This window comes from Ceratotherium simum, chromosome 3 (assembly GCF_057802395.1).
Source record: "Ceratotherium simum simum isolate JZ-2026a chromosome 3, ASM5780239v1, whole genome shotgun sequence".
NCBI lineage: Eukaryota > Metazoa > Chordata > Mammalia > Perissodactyla > Rhinocerotidae > Ceratotherium > Ceratotherium simum.
The window spans coordinates 14,897,870-14,918,304 of NC_141902.1; the positions used below are offsets into that span (position 1 = coordinate 14,897,870).

Below are 20,435 nucleotides of genomic sequence, written 5' to 3' on the forward strand. Positions count from 1 at the left end.
CTGACTCCCATCTTTCCATCCTTCTCCTCTTAGGAAAGAGCTATGGGCTGCTGTTTATTAAGGCTTTAGTTCTGGTCCCTCATCCCACCATCTTTACCTGATTCTTTAGGCCCATAAACTTGCTCACACCTTTCCCATCTGAAAATCAAACCAAACAAAAACCCTTGTTACCATCCTATCCTTCTCTTTCCCTTCACAGGCAAGCTTCCTGAAAAGACAAGTCTGAGTAGCTCTCTTCTTACCTCCCACTCCCTCTCTAATCAAGTTTCTGCCCTTATCATGCCACAATGAATGAGTCATCACTTGAGCCTCATGTGGACAAAATGTATTGGCACTTCCCTTCCTCCTTTTGCTTGCCCCTCCCTGAGCCATTTGATCTGCTGGCTGTCCCTTCCTCCCTTGGCTTCTCCCCTACATCTCTCCTCTTTGCTATCAAATCTCAGTTAGCTCCTTCTGAGTGCCCTTTACTGAGTCCCTTTGGACCCTCATCCCTGAAGCGCTGGAGACCCTGGGTTTATTCTGTACTCTGCTCTTCCCACTCTGTGTGCTTTCCCTGGGTGACCTCATCTGCAGTCACAGCTTCAGTAACCAGGGGCTTATTGAAAATTCTCCTGCATCTAGCTCCTGTTCAGGCTTCTCTTCTGAGTTCTAGACCCTTATGCCCAACTGCCCTCTGGGCACCTCCACTTAAATGTCCCTTGGGTACTCAGTCTCAGCCTCATCCTAACAGAATTCACATCTTTTCAGCCAAATTTCTTCCCCTGGATTCTTTGTGAACATTGTCATCATCCAGGATCCCAGCATCCCAGCCTCTTTTCCCTATTTCTAGTCAGTCGTCAACTCTAGCAAGATGGGGGGGGGGGTTTGTTCACGAGAATCCCAGGGAAGCTGAGGGATGCGGATTGGCTTGGTAGGGCTGCTCTCCAAAGAGATGCAGTGGATTGGGGGGCTACATACCGTGGGGAGGGCCCTGTGGTAGGAACAGCACTCGGGGAGCTGGCCCAGTGAGGGAAGGGTAGCTTTGGGTGATGCTGCCAATCCTAGGTAAACTTAAGTGAGCATCACCAAGTGCTGAGGTATTTGGAGTTCTTGAAGAAAAAGGAACAGAGCTTGCCTGTGCCCGAACAGAACTGAAAAGAGATAGCTCAGAGAGGAACAGGGACAGAGAGAAGCCCAACACAGTAAGATTCAGAAGTGGGAGGGCCAAGCGTACTTGGATCTTTCATAGGTAAGGAGGCCCCAAGTGAGTGTGGGTTATACAGTTCCTATTCACAGGTCTCCAACCAGATCCTCTTTTCCTCAGTAGCCTCCAGGCTACTGCCCACCCTCAAGTCTTGTCCAAAATGCAAATCTTATTAAGCCATTGGCTCTTTTAACTTTTGGATGTCAAGTTAAACATTCCTTGGCTCCTTACACAAGGCCCTTCAGGATATGGTCCCTGTTTACTATCTAGCCCCATCTTTTGCTACTGCCTACACATTCTTTTTGCTTCAGCCACGTGGAAGTTCTTCTAGCCCTTTAAAAGCATGAGGCCTTCAGATAGGGGTTCTATGCTCCTGTGCTTGGAATATCCGCTGGCCGTCTCCTCCTCAACCCTATTAATTCTGCCATTTCTACCTTCCCTTCAGTACTCAGCTCCAGCATCATTTCCCAGATGGCTTTTACAGTCCCAATCTGATTTTCTCTAGGCTACCATGGCATCCTACACATAACATAAAAATACTCTTTACCACATCTCACTGTAATCAGTTAACTTGCCTCTCTTCCCTAGGAGACTGGTACTGTATGAAGGCAGGTCTCAGTCTCTCTGGCTTTCTATCCCCAATGTTTAGCTCACGAACAGCAGTGGATATTTCTAAACGAATAAATAAAAGGTAATCAACCATGAAAGTTCTAACGTTTAATAAGTAGGCTATTTAACCTAGAAACCTTTTAACATACAAATAGCAGGCCACTTAATTGTGCCATTTCACACGCTGACTGTCGTGCATCTCGTTCCGGATGGTGAGTGCAATGTTGGTGGCCCATTTGCCAGTGGGAAAATCTGGACATTTAAGAGAGCATCTTCAGGAGGTATCATCAGCCCACAGACGGATCTCAAGCAGCCTGTCATCTGCAGAACTCACATCAGCATCCTTCTCCCGGCCTTGACCTAATCATTACCTATAGCTACTAACAGAGGTGGGCAGATAGACATATTTATGGTAATCTCTCTTTGGTATGTTGGTCTATGTGGGTGTGTTTCTGTGTGCGCGCGCGCCCAGGAGAGGGAGGAAGGAGCGCACCACTTTTTCAGAGACGCCTTTCCTGACCTCCTTGACTAGGTGACGGTCGCTTCCCCACCGTCTCTGAGCACCTTATTCTCCCATCTGCACGGATCACATCTTTACTTGCATTCGTGTGATTAGTGCCTGTCTCCACTGCATGAGGTAAGCAGCCTAATATGTTCCTGTTCACCCCTGTAATCCCCCTGCTCAGTAGGATGCCAGAGGCATCACAGGTATCCCACAAATAAGTACTCGACAAGCATCTCTGGCCGGAGTGGGGGACTGGGGGCCGCGAGCAGCTCCCACCCACTCCGGCGCGCAGACCCCGGCCAGCGCTAACGCCCCGCCCACCAACGGCCGGCGTGGCCAGGCGGGGCCGGGCGGGGCACGCAGCGCGGGGGGGCGCGCTCTCGCGGGGACAGTCCTCCAGCTCGCGTGGGCGCGGCCCGGGGAGGGGGAACTCGCGGAGGGGGCGGGCGCGACACGAGGCAGCGGCCTGGCCAATGAACGCCGGCCTGGCGGGGCTCGCGGCCGGCCGCCGGAGCGCGCGCGGGGCTGGGCGTGCCCATGGGTGACGCGCCGGCCCGGGCGGGCCAATGGGCGCGGGGTGGCAGGCGGGCGGGCCTGGCGACCGGGGGCTTTAGGAGGCCAACAGGAGGCTGGCCGGACAGGCTGACGTTCGTCCGCAACGCGGGAGGCGCGTGGCGGGGATGGCGCTGGCGCGGGCCTGGAAGCAGATGTCCTGGTTCTACTACCAGTACCTGCTGGTCACGGCGCTCTACATGCTGGAGCCGTGGGAGCGGACCGTGTTCAGTATCCTGCCCGGGCCGCGCGCGCGGGGGCCGGGGCGGGGCGCGGGGCCGGGGCGGCATCCTCCAGGGCCCAGGGCCCGGGGGCCGCGGGCGGAGGGCGGAGAGGCGGCCCCGCAGGAGCCGCGCGCGCGGACTGGCCTCTGCGCGGCAGGCGCGCGGGCGGAGGGCTCGGGACCGAGGGGGCGCGCCGGCGGAGTGGGGGGCGAGAACTCTTGAGACCCGATCGCCTGTGAGTCACTTGACCCGGGGTGGAATCGTCTTTATTCCTGGAGAAAGTCCCCTAGGGCGATGTTTAACCTGGTGTGTCCTCACCTGCACTTCGGCCGCGCCTGCGTTGGATTCAGTGCCCTGTTCTGTGAGAGGCAGGGACCGTATAAGTGGAGCAAGTCGCTCCCGGCTTGGACGCCTTTGACCTTTAGCTGTCCCTGATTTAGCTGGCTTTAGCCCTAATGAGAATGCTAACCAGTTTTAAAATCGGTTTGTGAATTTGTGTTGATGACACCCCAATACAGTCTTTGAAAGTAGTTATTGTACCTTTTTGGTCTTCAAGATGGCTAGTTGTAAAAGTGTGTTTTTATTCATTAATTTGCTGTTTGCACAGTCCGTAGAAGTGGAGCCCAGAAAAGGAATTGTGGTTAGTCGTAGATAGTATTTGAAACTTGTGTTTTCGTAGATAGCTGATAAATACTTGTTAGTGACTGTTGAGTGTTTACTGCAAGCCAAGCAACCGTGCTAAGCACGTTGCCTGTATCTTATTTAACTTTCATAACAACCTCAATTAATAATTCGCTGTTGTGAAGATAGGCTCCGTGAAGTCTGTGATGTACGTGTCTCCATTTGTCTATGTTTACATCTCTTGATATTATTCTTGCGGAATAAAGGCTAATAATGAGTTGTAACTTTTTGTTTAACTTGGGGGCCAATATGAAACATTTATTTAACTTGCTTACTTCACGCAGGGTTTCTCCTTTTCATTGTGGTTTATTTTGGAGTAACTTCAGAATGACTTTGCAAGTGCATCGTTGCATTCTGGTAGAGTGACTGGTTAATTTCATTCCAAGTCTTAATAAATGTGTTTATTTGTATTGAACTAGTATAGATTGTACTCAAAGCTGAGTCTTGTTTCAACACTTTCGAGGAGGAATCTTGGCTGCTTACAAGTAAATTTACTTATTTTTGTTATTGTTGGCATTTCTTTCCAAACCTGGAACTTAAGAACTGGCATGCATATTTTGGATTTTAAGTCAGAATGGAAAGTACGCTTTGATTTCCTGCACCATTTATTTGTAGCTACAGTTTAATTTCACTCTGAGTTCTGTAGGTTAGAGCTCATGAGGTCATCCTTGTAAAATGGATACAGTCATGTATTGCTTAACAACGGGATACTTTCTGAGGAATTCGTCGTTAGGCGATTTTGTAGTTGGGCATTTTTTTATCAACCAACGTCTGAACAGTTTCCATGTGCAGACATGCTTTGTATCTTACCAAAAAAATGCTAAGTGACACTTGTGGTAAGACAGAAGGTAACAATAAAATGAATCATGTAAGTGCTAAGTAGTATTACAATGAATATTATAGAAGGAGACCAGCACAGATTGAGAGAACTATTGACCTCCATCTCTGGAGGGGAAGTTTTTAACATGTTTCAAAAGCCCCCTTTCCCTGTTGGCGGCCATCAGATGGAAAGGAAGAAGACCAGGTTTTGTAACCAAGACAAGTTTTGTAACCAGTGAGACACTCCCTGTAGAGCCTCATTGGATAACATTGTAACCATGCTTTTGAGGGGAGGTGGAAAGATTAAAAATACTTTATTAAATAATTTGAAGCATAAGTAAAGTTATTTTAGCCTTGTTTTTTTAATTAAAAAATAAAGTTTTTTTTTTCTGTAATCACTGGGTTATATTTGCTGTCTCTCTACGGCTTCTTATGTTTCCATGGCATTTTATACTTATATTTATTTTAAGCAAAATGTGGGCAGTTTTTTGATTTATGTTAGGAATTAGATTTCCCCTGAAAGACAGTCCGTGTTTCTTCAAGAAAAGAGTTTTTTTTAAAACTACTGTGTTGGGCACACAAATAATGCTTGAGAAACATTTGTTTATATATTGATTTGTTATTTCAAAGCAATTGCAGAAATATTTGGGAATGGTAAAAGGGACCTGATTTTAAACCACTTTTAAGGTAGCTTTGGAGCTTGGCTGTTTCTGATGAACAGAGTTCAGTTCTTGGAGAGAAATCAAATTTAAAGAAGTAGAACATGCTATAGATTGAAACAGCTTCTTTGATTTGTTTTGGAGATGTTAACAAAATTTGCATTGCTCTGTCTACTCATTTGTAAAATATGCGTGTTTGCGGAATTCTGTATTCCTCAAGTATTATGTACTTTCAAATTGCCAGATACTATATTCTAGATAGTGGAGCTAGAATTAGATAAAACATAAAATATTTATTCTAATTCCACCAGGTAAATAAGTAAAAAATATAGACCAATAGATTATAGCTGTTGTAGAGAAAAATAAAACAGAAAAGAGGATAGGAAGTAAGGAAAAGGGAGTGTTCTTCAGTTTTAGCTAGAGTAGTCAGGAAGGGGACATTTAGAAAGATTTAAACAAGGAGAGAATTCCAGGGGAATGAGCATACCAGGCAGAAGGAGCAGTCAGTACGAATGCCCCAAAGCATCAGCATGTCTGGCATGTTTCAAGGATAGCTGAGGAGCCAGTGTGCTGAGCTGGAGTAAAGGAGGTGTGAATAGTAGAGAAGGAGGTCAGATCCTCTAGGGCCTTCTAGGCTTTGGAGTAAGAATTCAGGAGATGAAGGGAGGTGCTCGTACCTCTTAAGTAGAGTCACTCCAATCCAGTAACAAATTTTTCACTGACATTTTAATATTTAATAAAGTAGGAAAATAAATCATAAGAATATATATTTCTTTTCTCCATGAGACTCAAAGCTCTTTTCATTTTGAATGGAAAAAATACAACCTAGGAACAGTTTCTCTCTCTCTCTCTTTTTTTTTTTTTTGGTGAGGAAGATTGGCCCTGAACTAACATCCGTTGCCAATCTTCCTCTTTTTGCTTCAGGAAGATTGTCCCTGAGCTAACATCTGTGCCAGTCTTCCTCTATTTTGTATGTGGGACGCTGCCACAGCATGGCTTGATGAGCAGTGTGTAGGTCTGTGCCTGGGATCCGAGCACGCAAACCCCAGCCGCTGAAGTGGAGTGTGTGAAAGTAACCACTATGCCACTGGACTCACCCCTTTTTTTCTCATTTTTAATGTACTGAGTTCTGTACTAAGTTTCCAAGAAGATGGACTTCATTTCTTCCTTCAAGGAAATTAAAGCCATGTTTTAGGAAAAATAAGAATTTACACACGTTCTCCGATGGATCCTCCTCTTGTCATTTCAGCTGAGGGAGCTGGGCAGCAAGTGCTTTGGGATGCAGGGCAGGAAGAGCACAGTGGACTGGGGTGCTCAGAGAACTTTTAAGGAAGTATTTAAATGTTTTTTCCCCCCAGATGGGAAGAAGGTATGGACTGGGGTGCAGAGGTGTGCTGGGGTGGCAAGTGCGCCAGGCTGACTGGCTGGAGCAGGGATTCTTTAAGGCAGACGAGGGGGAAAGTCGAGTTGAGAAAGCAGATTGGGGCCATTTATTAATTCAGCAGATATTAGGTGTGCGTAACTTGTGCTGGATGCTGGCATAGGAGCTTGTGATACATCAGTGAGCACCTGAGACAAAGATCCCCATCCTTGTGGAACTTGTATAATAAGTGAGGTCTATAGTATGTTAAGTGGTAAGCACATGGAAAGCAGAAAAGTAGGTCAGGGTTGGGGGATAAGAACTGTGCGGATGGGATGGAGTTCTTGTTTTTAAAGAGGATATCAGGAGAGGCTTCATTGAGAAAGAATATTTGAGTAAAAATGTAAAGGAGATGAGGAAGTTAGCAGGGTAGAAATTTGAGGGAGGAGCATAGCTGGCAGAGGGAATAGCCAGTGCAAAGTTCCCAAGTCCAGAGCTTGCCTGGCATGTGCGAAGGCCATCACGGAGGCAGGGATGGCTGGAGCAGAGCGAGCATGGGGGAGACTAATAGGCAGTGAGGTCAGAGTCAGTGGAGGTCGTAGAGGTCCTTGTAAGGACTTTGGCTTATCATGTTAGTGAAAAAGAGTGCTCTTGGAAGGTTTTGAGAGAGGAGTGATCTGATCTGCCTTTACGGTTGAAACGGTTTACTTTGGTTGCACGGTTTGGAATAGGTTAAGGATGCTGAGAGGAGGCAAAGGTAGAAGCACAGGTGGGATTGAGGTAAGCTTTGAATGATAACAAAGAGAAGAACGTTGAAAATTTTAAGCTGTATGTTATTTTCAGTAGCAACTAAGTTAATTTATTTTCTTAGATTTTTGCTGGATCCTCAAATGCTTACAGCTAGAATCAAAAAGGATTTTTCTTCACATCTCAGTATACTAGAGTAATTAAAGTTTTTGAGAGTTTAGAAAATACGAATTCCTAAATTGTAAATACAGTAGACTATACATCCTCATGGTTCAATACTCAAAAGGTACAAAAAGGTAGATGGTGAGTTTTTTTCCCCACCCTGCGCCAGCCACCCTGGGGCAACCAGTGTTAGCAGTTTTCTGGGCATCTCGCCTACGATATTCTGTGAACACCAGGAAAATGCTTTTAATATGTGTTGTTTAATAATGCATGGTTTGTTGAAGTCAAAGTTTTTGTAAGCCATTAGAGAGGTGGTTGAGTAGTATATTTTGCCATGCCACTTTTGGAGGTACTAATAATGATTGCATATGGTTCCCCACAATTAAGTTAGTATTTCTTTTTTGTATAGTTTCCATATAAAATATATTTTTTAGATAAACACAACAAACACAACAAAATCGACCAAAAAACCCGCTATATTTTGGCCATTGGGGTCCTTTAGATCACTGCCTCTCTCTGTTTTTGGTAGAGCTTCCTCTAAGCTAGTCAGTAAAGGGAATTATCATTAAAACTCCAGGTCACCAGACTCTTCTACTAAAACTTTTTTCCTAACGAACTCCTCTTTTGAGGAAAATGTTTGGACATATGGAGTCATTTGACGCTTGAAATAGACTTCCAGTAAAAATCAGCATGTGATTTGATGATTAGGCAAAATTCTTAATATCAGAGAAAGTTACTTCTAGAAAATATTCTTAGTAAAGAAACTTAATGTCTTTTAGAAGGATTTTTATCAACATACTTTCAAGCAAAATGTGATTTCAGAAGAACCTTGAAATAACCTGAACATTTTGCACTACCTTCAAACTTACATAGAAAAAGAATTTCTTCCCAACAATTTCCAGTCTTTCTTTTGTATTTTATGCCATTTCCTTTCAATCTTCCTGTTGTAGAAATGAATGCAGCTTTCTGTGACCAGGAGGGCTAAATGGGAAAGTAGAGGTAGGAATAACTGTGACTGATAATTAATACTTACAGTCCTCCAGCCCAGTGTGATTCAGATTTTTTTGGAGCCCCTAAAAGAAAGAAAGCATGGGCTATGTATCCTCTCGCTCATTTAAGTTGACATCTGAAATCTTTCATAGTAATGTACACAGTTACAAGCGATTTAATTTCTTGCTTTTCATACGTGTATTTTATTATTGTATATTTTTGTTAAAACCTTCAAACTATAATTTTTTCTTTTATAATTCATAGAAAATGTGCATTACATAACCTAATTGACAAAGCCAGTCCTCATTGTGAAGCCAAATAGGCAGTATCAGCCTTAATTTCTGTCAGAACAAGCTCAGTGCCATTTTTCTGTTCAAGTAATTGTTATGTAAACATCTTCACTCCTGTCTCACTTTTTTTTTTTTTTTTTTTGGTTTTATAACTTTATTTGACAGTCAGTGGTTAGTTCTCATTCACATTGACTGTAGGGATTTTTGAAGGTGGTGACAGGTATGTAGGAAACGAAAGCTTGTGCGGTGAGTCTTCACCCTCATGACGTTTTCTGGACAAAGGCACATGGATACAGTTTGGGACGTTCCTTATCCCTTTGGCCCAGACAGCTTTCTGGAGCCTGGTGTCAAAGCATACGTTTGGAGTTCCCATCTCCTTCATGGCAAATTTCTGGATCTCTTTGAGTGTCTGAGTGGCACTCTTCTTGAAGCCCGCTCCATGGGCGTGCTTGTGAATGTTGACAGTGTGTTCTCTGGCCACTACCTCATTGATGGCACAACAGCACTTCTTCTGCCGTTCTTCTTTGCGGGAGCCATTCTGCTGGGCTCAGGTTGGAAAAATGTCTCACTTCTGAATTCAAGTTAGATGAGGCTGGAGCTGTGCCAGGAGTTTGTTATCTGAATGAAATAAAGTACAACCCAAGTTAGTTATTATTCCTTTGTTTGCTGTCCCAGAGGTTGTTTGATACCCTGGGGAAATGCAAAATTGTAAGATTCAGGAAGTAAAGTGGGGGAAGTGAAGTTGTAAGTTGGGGGAGGAAGGAGAACTAGCTGATCACAACGATCTCAGATCAGCTTTAGGAGAGAGTGCAGTGGAATCTGAAGATCTGTACACTGATTCCCCTTAACCGGTCCTGACCTTCTGGAAAGTCTTCTTGTACCTCCAGGGCTCCTGTGCTTTAGTTTGAAGACAGCTGCTCCAGCCTGTCGTACACTGCCTTGATATTTGGCTGGCTAAGTGAGAATGCTAGAATGTCCCTTATCTGTACTTCTTAGGATATTATAACGTTTTCTTTAGCAGCTTTCAGGAAAGGTGGAAGATGAAGAAAATCATGCTACACAAGAACCAGGTGGTCTGTACCAGGACCAGGGCAGGGAACGTCATGGGTGGTTGATAGCAGTGGGAACAGAGCACACATAGATATTCTACAGTGTTTCAGCGTGTGATACCATCGATTTGTCAGTAGAGGTGACTGTGGGTCCTGTCTCCACTGCTTCATATTCTTCAAGACTTTGTGACTCCCCCCCGCCCCCAGCCGGCCCAGGCTTTGAGTGTTGTGACGTTTATGGTACTTAGGAGCAAAGACAAGATAAATTCTTTTGATTTTTTTTAAAAAAAAACCCTCAATGCTCAAGTTTAATAATTAAAACTACATATACTTAATTGGGTATATATACTTTTCAGAAACAGGAATGCTTAAAAAATAGAAGTTATGGAATGATAGAAAGATAGTATTTATGATCAGTAGTTATGAAAAGTAGAATTACTACTAATACAATAATTTTGGCCATCACATGTTATATGTGTTCTTGAAAAATCCCCCAATAATAGGATTTATGGGAAAATGGCATTGGACCAGACCACTGAAAATCCATGCAATTTAGTAAAGGCACTAACAAAAACAGTAATCTGCACCTTGGGGGATAACTTGGATAACCCCGGGCAGGCAGGCTGCAGGCTGCCCTGGGGGACATTAGAAACACATGGACAGAGTTGACTGGAAATGAGGTAATACAGGTGGTGTGGGCTGCCATTGAGGAGGCGTTGGGTGGGGGCAGAGCAAGCTGCCACTAGCTGAGAGCTGTGCCGGCTTAGAGGTCCACCCTTCTGAAGAGGGAGCCAGGTGCAGATGTTAATTTTTAATTTTCTTAAAATGAGCTAAAAGGACTCCTGCCTGTGCAGTAGCTGAGCTGAAGGATTTTCCTGCTGAAGGTTATAATTCATTTCCCATTAATCTGGCTCCCCCAATTTATGAAAGATCCCAGATGAAACAATGCGGCTCCTACGCTATACTAGTCATGTGTGACCTACTGGTGTTCCAGAAACATACTGTAGCAGAACAGATTATATTTGAGAGCAGACTGGGAATTTTTTTCCCCTTGACCCTGGGACTTCACATCTTTATAGAAGTTAATAGAAGCTTTAGTTATAAAGGTGCACAGCAGCACATAGCCTTGGTGTCTCTGGGCTCAGAGCTACAAACCATGTCCAGGATTTCAGTTTGGAGTTGAACATGATTATTGCTGGTTTCAACAGCACGCTTTTTTGTTTGTTTAGTTTTTCAGGAGGTTGTCATGAATTTGTGGTTTCTAAAGTAATTTCCATACTTTGGTATAATGAGCACTACAGAAAGCTGGTAGAATGGGTTTTGCTTGCTAAACACTAACTTTTGGTGTTGCTGGGGTATCCTTTAATGTGACCCAAGAAGACCACGTTGGCTGACATACCCAGGACTGTCACGGTAGCCACTTCTTCCACTTGCTTTCATTTTAAGGCAACTAGAAAAGTATCAAGAGACAGTTGATATATTTGGTAAAAATAAACTTTCTTAACATTTCTCGTGGTGATGATCTCCAGTTTTTTGAGATCAAGGGGAAAAACCCACAGTAATAAGGAAGGTTTTCTTTTTGGAGCTGCAGTCAGTAGCCGACAGCTGCTTTCACTTAGGGCTCTGATTGCTTTTCACCAAACAGCCTACGGTAATACTTTGTCAAGTGCTTTTTCTTTTTTCATTAAGGTAGTTCCTTAAAATAAATCAGATTTATCAAAACTTTTTAGTATTTCTAAGGATAAAAGTAGCATTTTAGAATGATTTTAGAAAAGGAATTTGACTAGTAGAAGATTGCATTGTTTTAGATGACATTTTAGCTTTATTTTTTGATGTGACCAGTGCAGAGACTTAAAGCATTGAAATTCTTTAGATTAGTGAAGAGGTGTAAGTCATACCCACTGGAACAAAGGTTCCTGGCCTTTTCCCAGTGAGAAAGTACTCTTGATTTCTCCACGTCTTCTAAGTAGGTTACTAAGGCAGGCGGTGATAGGGCGGAGTTACTGATTGGGACAGGAAATGTTACTGTGGTCTTGCTTCTGATGTATGGTACTTGTCTTTAAAGCATTTCCTCTCTTTGTTATTGGGCTTTTTTTTTTTTTAAGCTGCTGGGAAAAGGGTTGGGGATGGCGCTTGTGTGGGCAGAAACCCTCTATTTTTTCCTATCTAGCTGTAAACGTATCAGCTTGTGATTAGTTGGACATCCCTGTTAAAGAAACAGCAAACAACATACAGATAATATGGTTTCACATCTATTTGCTTTTAAATCCATTGAACCCATAAAATATTTATGTTGTGTCCAGGTTATAAATAACCTCTGATTGTTCATTCACCCCTTGTACAAACGTTTATCTGCCGTGCCTGCGCATATCATGGCACGTTATCTGCTCAGTTCTTGAATGATTTATGAGGTGCCTGCTTGAGCTAACAGTACGCTACAGCTGGGAGCAAAGGAGCCGCCCAGGTGCTCTCGCTCTCAAGCACTTAAAATTCAGAGGTAGAGACAGTTATAAACACACAAAACAGAAAAGCCTATTTTTTAGTTTTTGAGGTTTGCTGTTTGTTATGTTCTAGATTTCACTAATTTTATTCTCTGTTTCTTGAATCCTGGAGTCCCCTCTAAAATATAGACCTGATTAATCTGTGTACAGCTACTGATACTTATACAAACAACACTAAGAGTTTAGTAAGTAGAAGGACTACTCTATCACTTTGTGTATTACCTTCCAATATGTGTGTATTATATAACATTGATTATTTACATTTTTTCTGTGTGTTTGTGTGTGTCTCAGTGTCTCAAACAGAAGATTACGTTAAGGATGATTGAGAGGTGGTGCCTAAATGTCCTCTCCAAACAAGTGGGATCCTAAAATGTTAATGTAGGAAGGAGCCTCATTTTATGGAGAAGAAACTCGGGTCCAGAGAAGTTGTGATATCCCAGGATTATACTATAAATTAATAACTAATAGCAGGAATTTGGGGAATTAATTAAATTCCCAAATATAGGTCTGAGTCATGACGTTAAATGCCCAAGCCCTCAAACGATAGTTTTAATGAGGATTATATTACCTTGTGTTGTGAAATAGATTTGATTCCAGATTCTCATATCAACCCTGAAAGGTAGGTGATATGTCCCCATTTTATAGATAAGGAGACTAGTGATCAGAGAATTGTTGACACAACTAGGGATTGACAGAATCACAACTCAAAGCTAGCTCTCCTCCAGTGCCGTGGTGCTCCCGGTACCAATGTCTAAGGATGTCAGTAAATCTACCATTTTAAATGATGCCAAGTGTAATATCAGGGAATATTCAACTCAGTACATTGGAGCTATTTCAACTGCATGGCTAAAATTGCTTAAGTTGCATTTGTAGACAGCTACTTATACACGGTGCTTTCTTTTTGCATTTTTTGCAAGGTGATTATTAAAGCTGGTAGAAAGTCCTCACGGTCCCATTGTCTACTTGTTCACTTAGTGTGTGTCACTGTACAGTGAAGTCAGTTTTAAATATTCTCTTATGGTTTAGAGCTTTAGGATAATTTTTGGGAATGATTTTGAAATTTAATTGTGTAGAAAACTTACTTTTAGAGTCTTATTTAATTATTGTAATTCTTGAAATAAGTAGAAATGGGATCAGAATATAGGAACATTTTTGGGGGGACACAAGATAAAAGTTAAATTTAATAAATGGCTCTGGGTAAAAGGTTAGGTTAAGTTTTTTTGAGCAGCTTATAAACTGGCATTTGCATCTAGGTTCAAATGACTTTCGATCATTTTCTGTCTATCTTGGCCAGAATTGAGAGTTGTTTATTCTGTTTCCGAGAGCTAAGACTTTCTGTTTATTTCCTAGTAACAAATTAGATCCAATGATGCTTAACCCAAACTTTGTAAGGGAGGAAGATCCTTCATACAAAATTGTTTTTAGTCTACTACTGTATGCAGTTCCATTTTCCTTTACAGTTCTTATTTATTAAAAAAAGTTGACTTTTGTATTTGTATTGTGTTTTGTATTCAGGCATACAAAAAAGCCCATAAAGGCTAATATAATGAATGTGCATGTACTACCAACTAGCTGAAGAAAAACATTACTAATACATTTGAAGCCCCTTTACGCCCCTTCTCAGTTGCTCCTCCCTGCTTCCTCTTCCCATTTCACCCCACTAACCACTATCCTGAATTTAGCATATGTAATTGCCATGTATTTCTTACTGCTAGTACTCCATATGTATGCATCATAGCGTAATGCCGTATAAAGTCATGAACTCCAGTATCTTACATTTTAACCAAGAAAAAACTTTTTCAAGTTTTGATAAATTTTTGTTTCATTTAGAAAAACATCATGATTCTATGTGCATATAAAAATTTTAAAAGTTTGACAATTTAGTGTTCACAAAATTGGGCTTAAGCTTGAGATTCTTGTCTTATAGTGGAGTAATATCTGTTAAGCTAATTTATGCATGTTTCTTAACGATATATTCTCCATACTAAGTTGAAGAAATATAGTGCCATAAAGAGGATGTAATATAATCATTCAGAGGGCTGTTTTTAGTAATCACTCCTTACTTAAATTTGAGCCAATGACCTGAAGGTTATTACTACACCATATCATTTGCTTGGTGTATACATTTATAAGACTTATGTAAAAGCTGTAAAAAACCCAAAAAGCATTCTGAAAATACAGTATTGCCTAGAAGCAGATTTTGGTTTTCTTTTCTGTAGTCACTATAAAGTTTGTCAGTCACTGTAATGTGTGGAATATGTAGAAAGCACTGCAGTAAATCTAGAGTCCTATAATGTTTCTTGAGCAATTCCTTTATTCATCAAGTATTTAGTGAACATATGTTATGTTAGTTGGAGGTACAGCAGTAATAAGACTTTGTTCCTGTGTTCAAGGAATTGGATCTGGATGAGATAAATATATCTACAAGTAGGTAATGTCAGGTGATAAGTGCTATATTATATGAGTAATGAGCTTTAGGAGCATTAGGGAGTAATCAATTCTGCCAGGAGGTTGGGGTAAGAATGGGAAAAATCTGAGTGCTAGGGAAGGCCTCATATAAGAGGAGATAACTAGCTGAGCTCTAAGAATGATTAGGTTTTACTAGGAGGAATAGGACTTTTCACATATAGGAAGGTATTATAGTAGAGTGGTTGAGAACACAGATTTTTGGAGTTTGACTGATTTGCTTTGGAATTGGCTTGATCACTTACTCTGATTTTGGGGTGTTACTTGAGTTGAAAGGCTTAACACAGTGCCGGGCACACACTTGGTATTCACAAAACGAAAGTGGCTGCTACTACCCTTATTCTTGCTCATATTATTATTTAACCATAAGCAAAAGGAGAGCAATATGAAAACATAAAACATTGTTTTCTGAGACTCATGTAATATGGCTGCGAGTAGGCTGTGTGTTTGTTGGGGATGATTTGGGATGTTGGGAGGTACGATGGAAAAGTAGCATAGTGGATGCTGTTGGTCCCCACCTCGATCCCCCTTACTAGCTGAAGTACCTTTCCCCCAGCAGAATGTTGAGTGTTGTCTGCTATGCCTGCTAGCCGCCCTCTTCTCTGGGGTATCGCCCTTGGCCAGGGCGGCCGTCTTGCCCAGGTGGTTTTTCCTCACCCCATCCTGTAGCCAATGACTGACTGCTAAAGAGATACAAAAGGTCAGGCCTCCTACCTCAAAGCAACACTGACGTGTGGTACAATGCGTGCGCCAGAGCCGCCTGTGGAAGCTGAGCCCCTGAACTGATGTAGCTCCACTGTCCCCCCCCCGCCTCCACTCTGTTCTGCTCTACTCATTCCCATTCTGATAAAACGCCCTCAAAAATAACTTGTATAAGAATCCCAGTCCCAATTTCTCAATTCCTGTCCACTTCTGTGGACTCCAATCTAAGACAGGTACTTAGATTGGAAAGATCCTTGGTTGCTTGGCTTAGAATTCAAGTGCTATAGGCATTGGGAAGCCTAATGTATGTTAAAAGGATCACTAGTCAGGAGTGTCATGGAAAGTGCCTCGCAGACTAAAATGGGAGCTTTTACATGATTGAGTAAGGGATGATAAATACCTCAGTCATTTATCATTGATTGGTGTAGGGGAACAAGATGTGAGTCATTTGTAGGGTTTGGGAAGAACTGAGAAGTCTTAGATAATTTAAATTTGGGGAGCAGGAATCAAAGAAGTTTCTAGATTGACTAGGCAAAGAGTTAATCAATGGTTATATCAACTCTTTTCAAGTAGTTGAAAAATAGGACTCATAGGGAGAGGTAGTTTTGGAGAAAGTAATGAGTTCAGTTTTGGCTCTGTTGAACTTAAGGTACCTTAGAAATGTCGTTGGTGGAAATGTTCAGTAAGTCACAGGAAATACTTGTCTGCACTATGGAAGGTGAGGTCAGGTCAACAACATTAAGGTGATTGTTTAAGTTATAAGAGTGTACAGGGCCCAAGACAAAACATTGGAAACTCATTTTATTATTTAGAATGTTTTCAGCTGCAAGTATAACAAAGAAAATCTAAAACTGGATTAATAATAAGAGGAATTTATTGGCTTATGTATCTGTAAATCCAGTGGTGGAGTGGGCTTCTGGTGGTGGTTTGATCAGGGTTCCAGCTCCATGTTTCTGTGATTATTTTTGTTTCACTATCTTCACGTGTCAGCGTTGTCCTGAGTTTTGCTTTCCTCATGGAGGCAAAGTGACCCAGTGATTCCAGGATTCCATCAGCACATCATACTCTTCTAGGAGAGAAGTGTATCTGCCTTCCTGAGTTCCTGGCAGAAGTCCTAAACTTTGAGCTGGTTGATCAGTTTTGGGGGTGGTCATTGTTATAAAGAAAAGTGTTTATTAATTGGTTAAGATCAGTCAGGGCTTGGGGCCGGCCCTGTTGCATAGTGGTTAAGTTCCACGTGGTCTGCTTTGGTGGCCTGGTTCACGGATTCAGATCCCAGGTGCGGCCCTACACCACTTGTCAACCACGATGTGGTGGCGACCCACATACAAAATAGAGGAAGCTGGGCACAGATGTTGGCTCAGGGCTAATCTTCCTCAGGAAAAAAAAAAATCAGTCAGAGCTTATCCCTGGAGATGGGATAGGGTTAGGCCTACCCTAAGAGCATCCCTAAGAGCATGGCTGCTATGCTAGGAGGAGGGGTGGGAGAAAAGCACAAAATTCATTCTAATCATCTTACACATAAGGGACAAACAGGGAAGAGCCAGTGAAACAGGAATTTGGTGAGAGAGATGGGAGGAGAGCCCTGGAGAAGTACTCAGCTCAGACTGGAAAAAGCTTTGAAGAGGAAGGACTAAAATAGCGTCAATTCAAATAGCCATTGGATTTGTTAGGAGGTCTTTGGTGACCTGAGAGCAGTGTCTATGGCCTGGAGGGTTAGAAGTCAGACGGTTGTCTGGGTGATGAGCAATGATATGGAAGCAGGGAGTGTATACTTTTTTTTTTTTTTTAAAAGAAATGAAGTGGTAAATAGAAGGTTTAAGAAGTAACTGGATTAAGGGGGGCTAAAACGTCAATTAAAGAAAAATGATTATGGGAGACTTTTCCCCCATGTTTGCTGGATGAGGGGAATGAATTTAGGGTTTGAGTCAGATGGCTTCTGTTTGAGCTCTGGCTCTTGTATGGCCCTGGACCAGTCACTCTGGTGTTAGCCTCTAATGAGTAATAGTCATAATAAACATTTCACAGGAAAGATGTAAGGGTCAAGCAAGATAATATATAGTAGAGTTTTGTCAACTAAACTTATACAAATACTGGTTGGTAGTAAGCCTATTGTTTATTTAAATCCTATCTTCTCATAAAAGAATGTAAAGTATTATAAAACTGCTAATATGGAGAGCTGAAAGGTATGAAAGATGGGGGCGAGGGAGAGGGAGACAGAGAATATGAATGAAGGAATTAATAAATCATGGTCCCCATTCGGAAGCAGTTATTTCTCTTAGCATGGCTACATGACCCTGCAAAGTGAAAGCCCTTAGATTTTACATAATTTTTGTTAGCAGTATTTTGTGTGGCCCAAAAGGACTGCCCTTGTTGATTTGCATATGTATAGTTTCAGTTCCTTTTGGAATGAGGAGAAAAGAACACAGTTCAGAATGTTTATTGTTTAGGTTATCAAGATTGATATTTTTATTTGACGTTGCAAAGTTTAGTGATAATAATAAATGTTTAACAGTAGCAGATGCTATGGGTTTGTTTTTTTTTTTTAATTTTATTTATTTATTTATTTTCCCCCAAAGCCCCAGTAGATAGTTGTATGTCATAGCTGCACATCCTTCCAGTTGCTGTATGTGGGACATGGCCTCAGCATGGCTGGAGAATTGGTGCGACGGTGCGCGCCCGGGATCCGAACCCGGGCTGCCAGCAACGGAGTGTGCGCACTTAACCGCTAAGCCACGGGGCTGGCCCTATACTATGGGTTTGTATGTCACTAGTATATGATTGACCTTGACTTTGTCTGGCTCTAAAGCCAATGCTTTTAGCCACATTCTAGTCTAAATAATTCTAAAATTCTTGGATCATACGTTTTTATTATTCAAGTTGGTACACCTTTTGCAGTCATTAAATACAGTTTTATTCCTATCATTTGTGTTTCTTAGTTGACAGTGTTACCTTCTATGCTTCATTTTAAGCAGTCTGATGTTTTGAAGAATAATAGGGAGAATAACAGTACCTAGCTTGTAAGGTGGTGGCGAAGATAAAGTGAGCTAAAAAACTTAGAATCGTGTTATTGTTATGGCTGTAACTATAATTGTTAGTTCTATATAAATACTTGATGTATACGAGAAAGCATTAAGTGAATGGGTGCTTCAGTATAAAGCAGTTGAAAAAATGTTGAGATTTAGTTTTGAATAAATTAAGAAAAATTCAATTGAGTTTCCTTAACTACAACTCAGACTCCATGCTGGTTTCCATTGTGGGGATGGCACTGTACACGGGCTATGTCTTCATGCCTCAGCACATCATGGCGATATTGCACTACTTTGAAATCGTACAATGACCAAGATGTGACCAGAATGGAGAAGTTCCTGAGGGAAGAACCACCCTCTGAAGTTGGAATGAGACTTCATCAGATGTCATAAGAAACTCTACTAGATGTCAACATAACCAACCCTATGAATATGAAGACTGAAATTCATGAGTAGAACAGGAAAATAATCCTGACTCATGTGTTGTGTTCTTTATTTTTAATTTGAAAAGAGGCTCTTGTATAGTAGTTTTTGTCTATTTTAACAGTGTAGTCATTTGTACTTTGATATCAGTATTTTCTTAACCTTTGTGACTGTTTCAATATTACCCTGTGAAAGCTTTTCTTAATGTAACTTTGAGTACATTTTAATTGCCTTCTATTTCTAAAATCCAAAGTCATTAGTTGGGCTTTACTGTTCTTGCTATTGTATGGCATATACATCTGCCTGGATATATTTCTACTCTTGACTAAAGTTTTGTAAGAAACAATACAGGATTTGGGGCAGGGGGATGGGGAGGGAGGATATTTTATTGAGAACTATTTACAAAAGACTTATCTGTAAGTTTGAACTCAGGAGTACAGTTTTAGCTATCTAGACTCTAACAGCTTTTGCTTTAAAACTGTTAAAATGTTTCTTAATAATGAAAAAGAAAGATCTTGCTGAAGTTAAAATAAGGAACATTTCATTTTTTAAATATTTAATTCTTATGTGGACTCATTTCCAGAAAACTTTGGTGATGATTCTTGTGACAAAAGGTGGTTGAATGGCATTATTATGTAATGCTTGTATAGCATAGAGTTTTAAATAGAAAGTATATCAGTTTCCTTGGAGGGCCATTATTAATAATGTACTTCTTTAAATTTGGTTTCATGATTGTAATGGGTGCTGCAAATGCATTTGCACATGGCAATAAGATACGATGAGATGAATTGTTAAAAACTATGGCAAAAAGAAATTTAAACTTGGTTAAAATCCTTTCACTCTTTGTATTGTTTTTTTTTTTTTTTAAAGATTTTTATTCCTTAAACGTAAAATGACTACCTAATTTTTTGATGTAAACTCATTAAATTCAAGGAGAAAAATCAGCTGATGTAGTGGTATAATTTTGTTTCCTCATTGGTTAAATATTGATTAGTATTTATACTTCTGAATTGATTGCTGTGGACAGATAAGCAGTAAATATATCTTAACGTGTCTCAACATAAAAATATTGCTAATTAAAAAAATTAGACATATTATATTTTACCATGCTTCCCAGAATAAGTTTTGCTGTTTTCTACAAATGTAAATATTTTTGGCCTTAAATTTTAAGGACTAGACTTTTAAAGTGTTTTCTACTCCAGAGGTACCAAGTAATATATAAACGTTTGGTGTTTTTAAAGAGTCAATTTATATCATTACTATTAGAGATGGTGAGGATAATATGTAATTATTTAGTTTTGAAGTAGTTAAGAGTAGTTGGGTATGGTTATGTCTGGTTATGGTATGGTTATAGTATTTATACTATCTCAAGCAGAATAATGAATATGAGGGGCTGGCCTGGTGGCGCACAAGTGCGCGCGCTCCACTGCAGCGGCCCGGGGTTTGCCAGTTCGGATCCCGGGCACGCACCGACGCACCGCTTG

At 41.3% G+C, this 20,435-nt stretch overlaps 1 protein-coding gene and 1 pseudogene across 1 annotated transcript; one reads left to right on the forward strand and one right to left on the reverse strand.

The window, feature by feature from the left end:
• Nucleotides 1–2,907: 2,907 nt before the first annotated feature.
• On the forward strand, nucleotides 2,908–19,895 carry SPTSSA (serine palmitoyltransferase small subunit A). The gene is made up of 2 exons (XM_087422729.1): nucleotides 2,908–3,080; nucleotides 18,736–19,895. The coding sequence occupies exons 1-2, from the start codon at nucleotides 2,978–2,980 to the stop codon at nucleotides 18,837–18,839; spliced, it is 207 nt and encodes a 68-aa protein (XP_087278855.1). The 5' UTR covers nucleotides 2,908–2,977; the 3' UTR covers nucleotides 18,840–19,895.
• On the reverse strand, nucleotides 8,954–9,318 carry LOC101403018 (large ribosomal subunit protein eL31 pseudogene; annotated as a pseudogene).
• Nucleotides 19,896–20,435: the final 540 nt, after the last annotated feature.

Excerpts from the sequence above, each read along its gene's own strand:
- SPTSSA (XM_087422729.1), top strand. The coding sequence starts at position 2,978 with ATGGCGCTGGCGCGGGCCTGGAAGCAGATGTCCTGGTTCTACTACCAG. Across the intron at positions 3,081-18,735 it reads GTGGGAGCGGACCGTGTTCA|ACTCCATGCTGGTTTCCATT; the intron begins GTATCCTGCCCG and ends ACTACAACTCAG.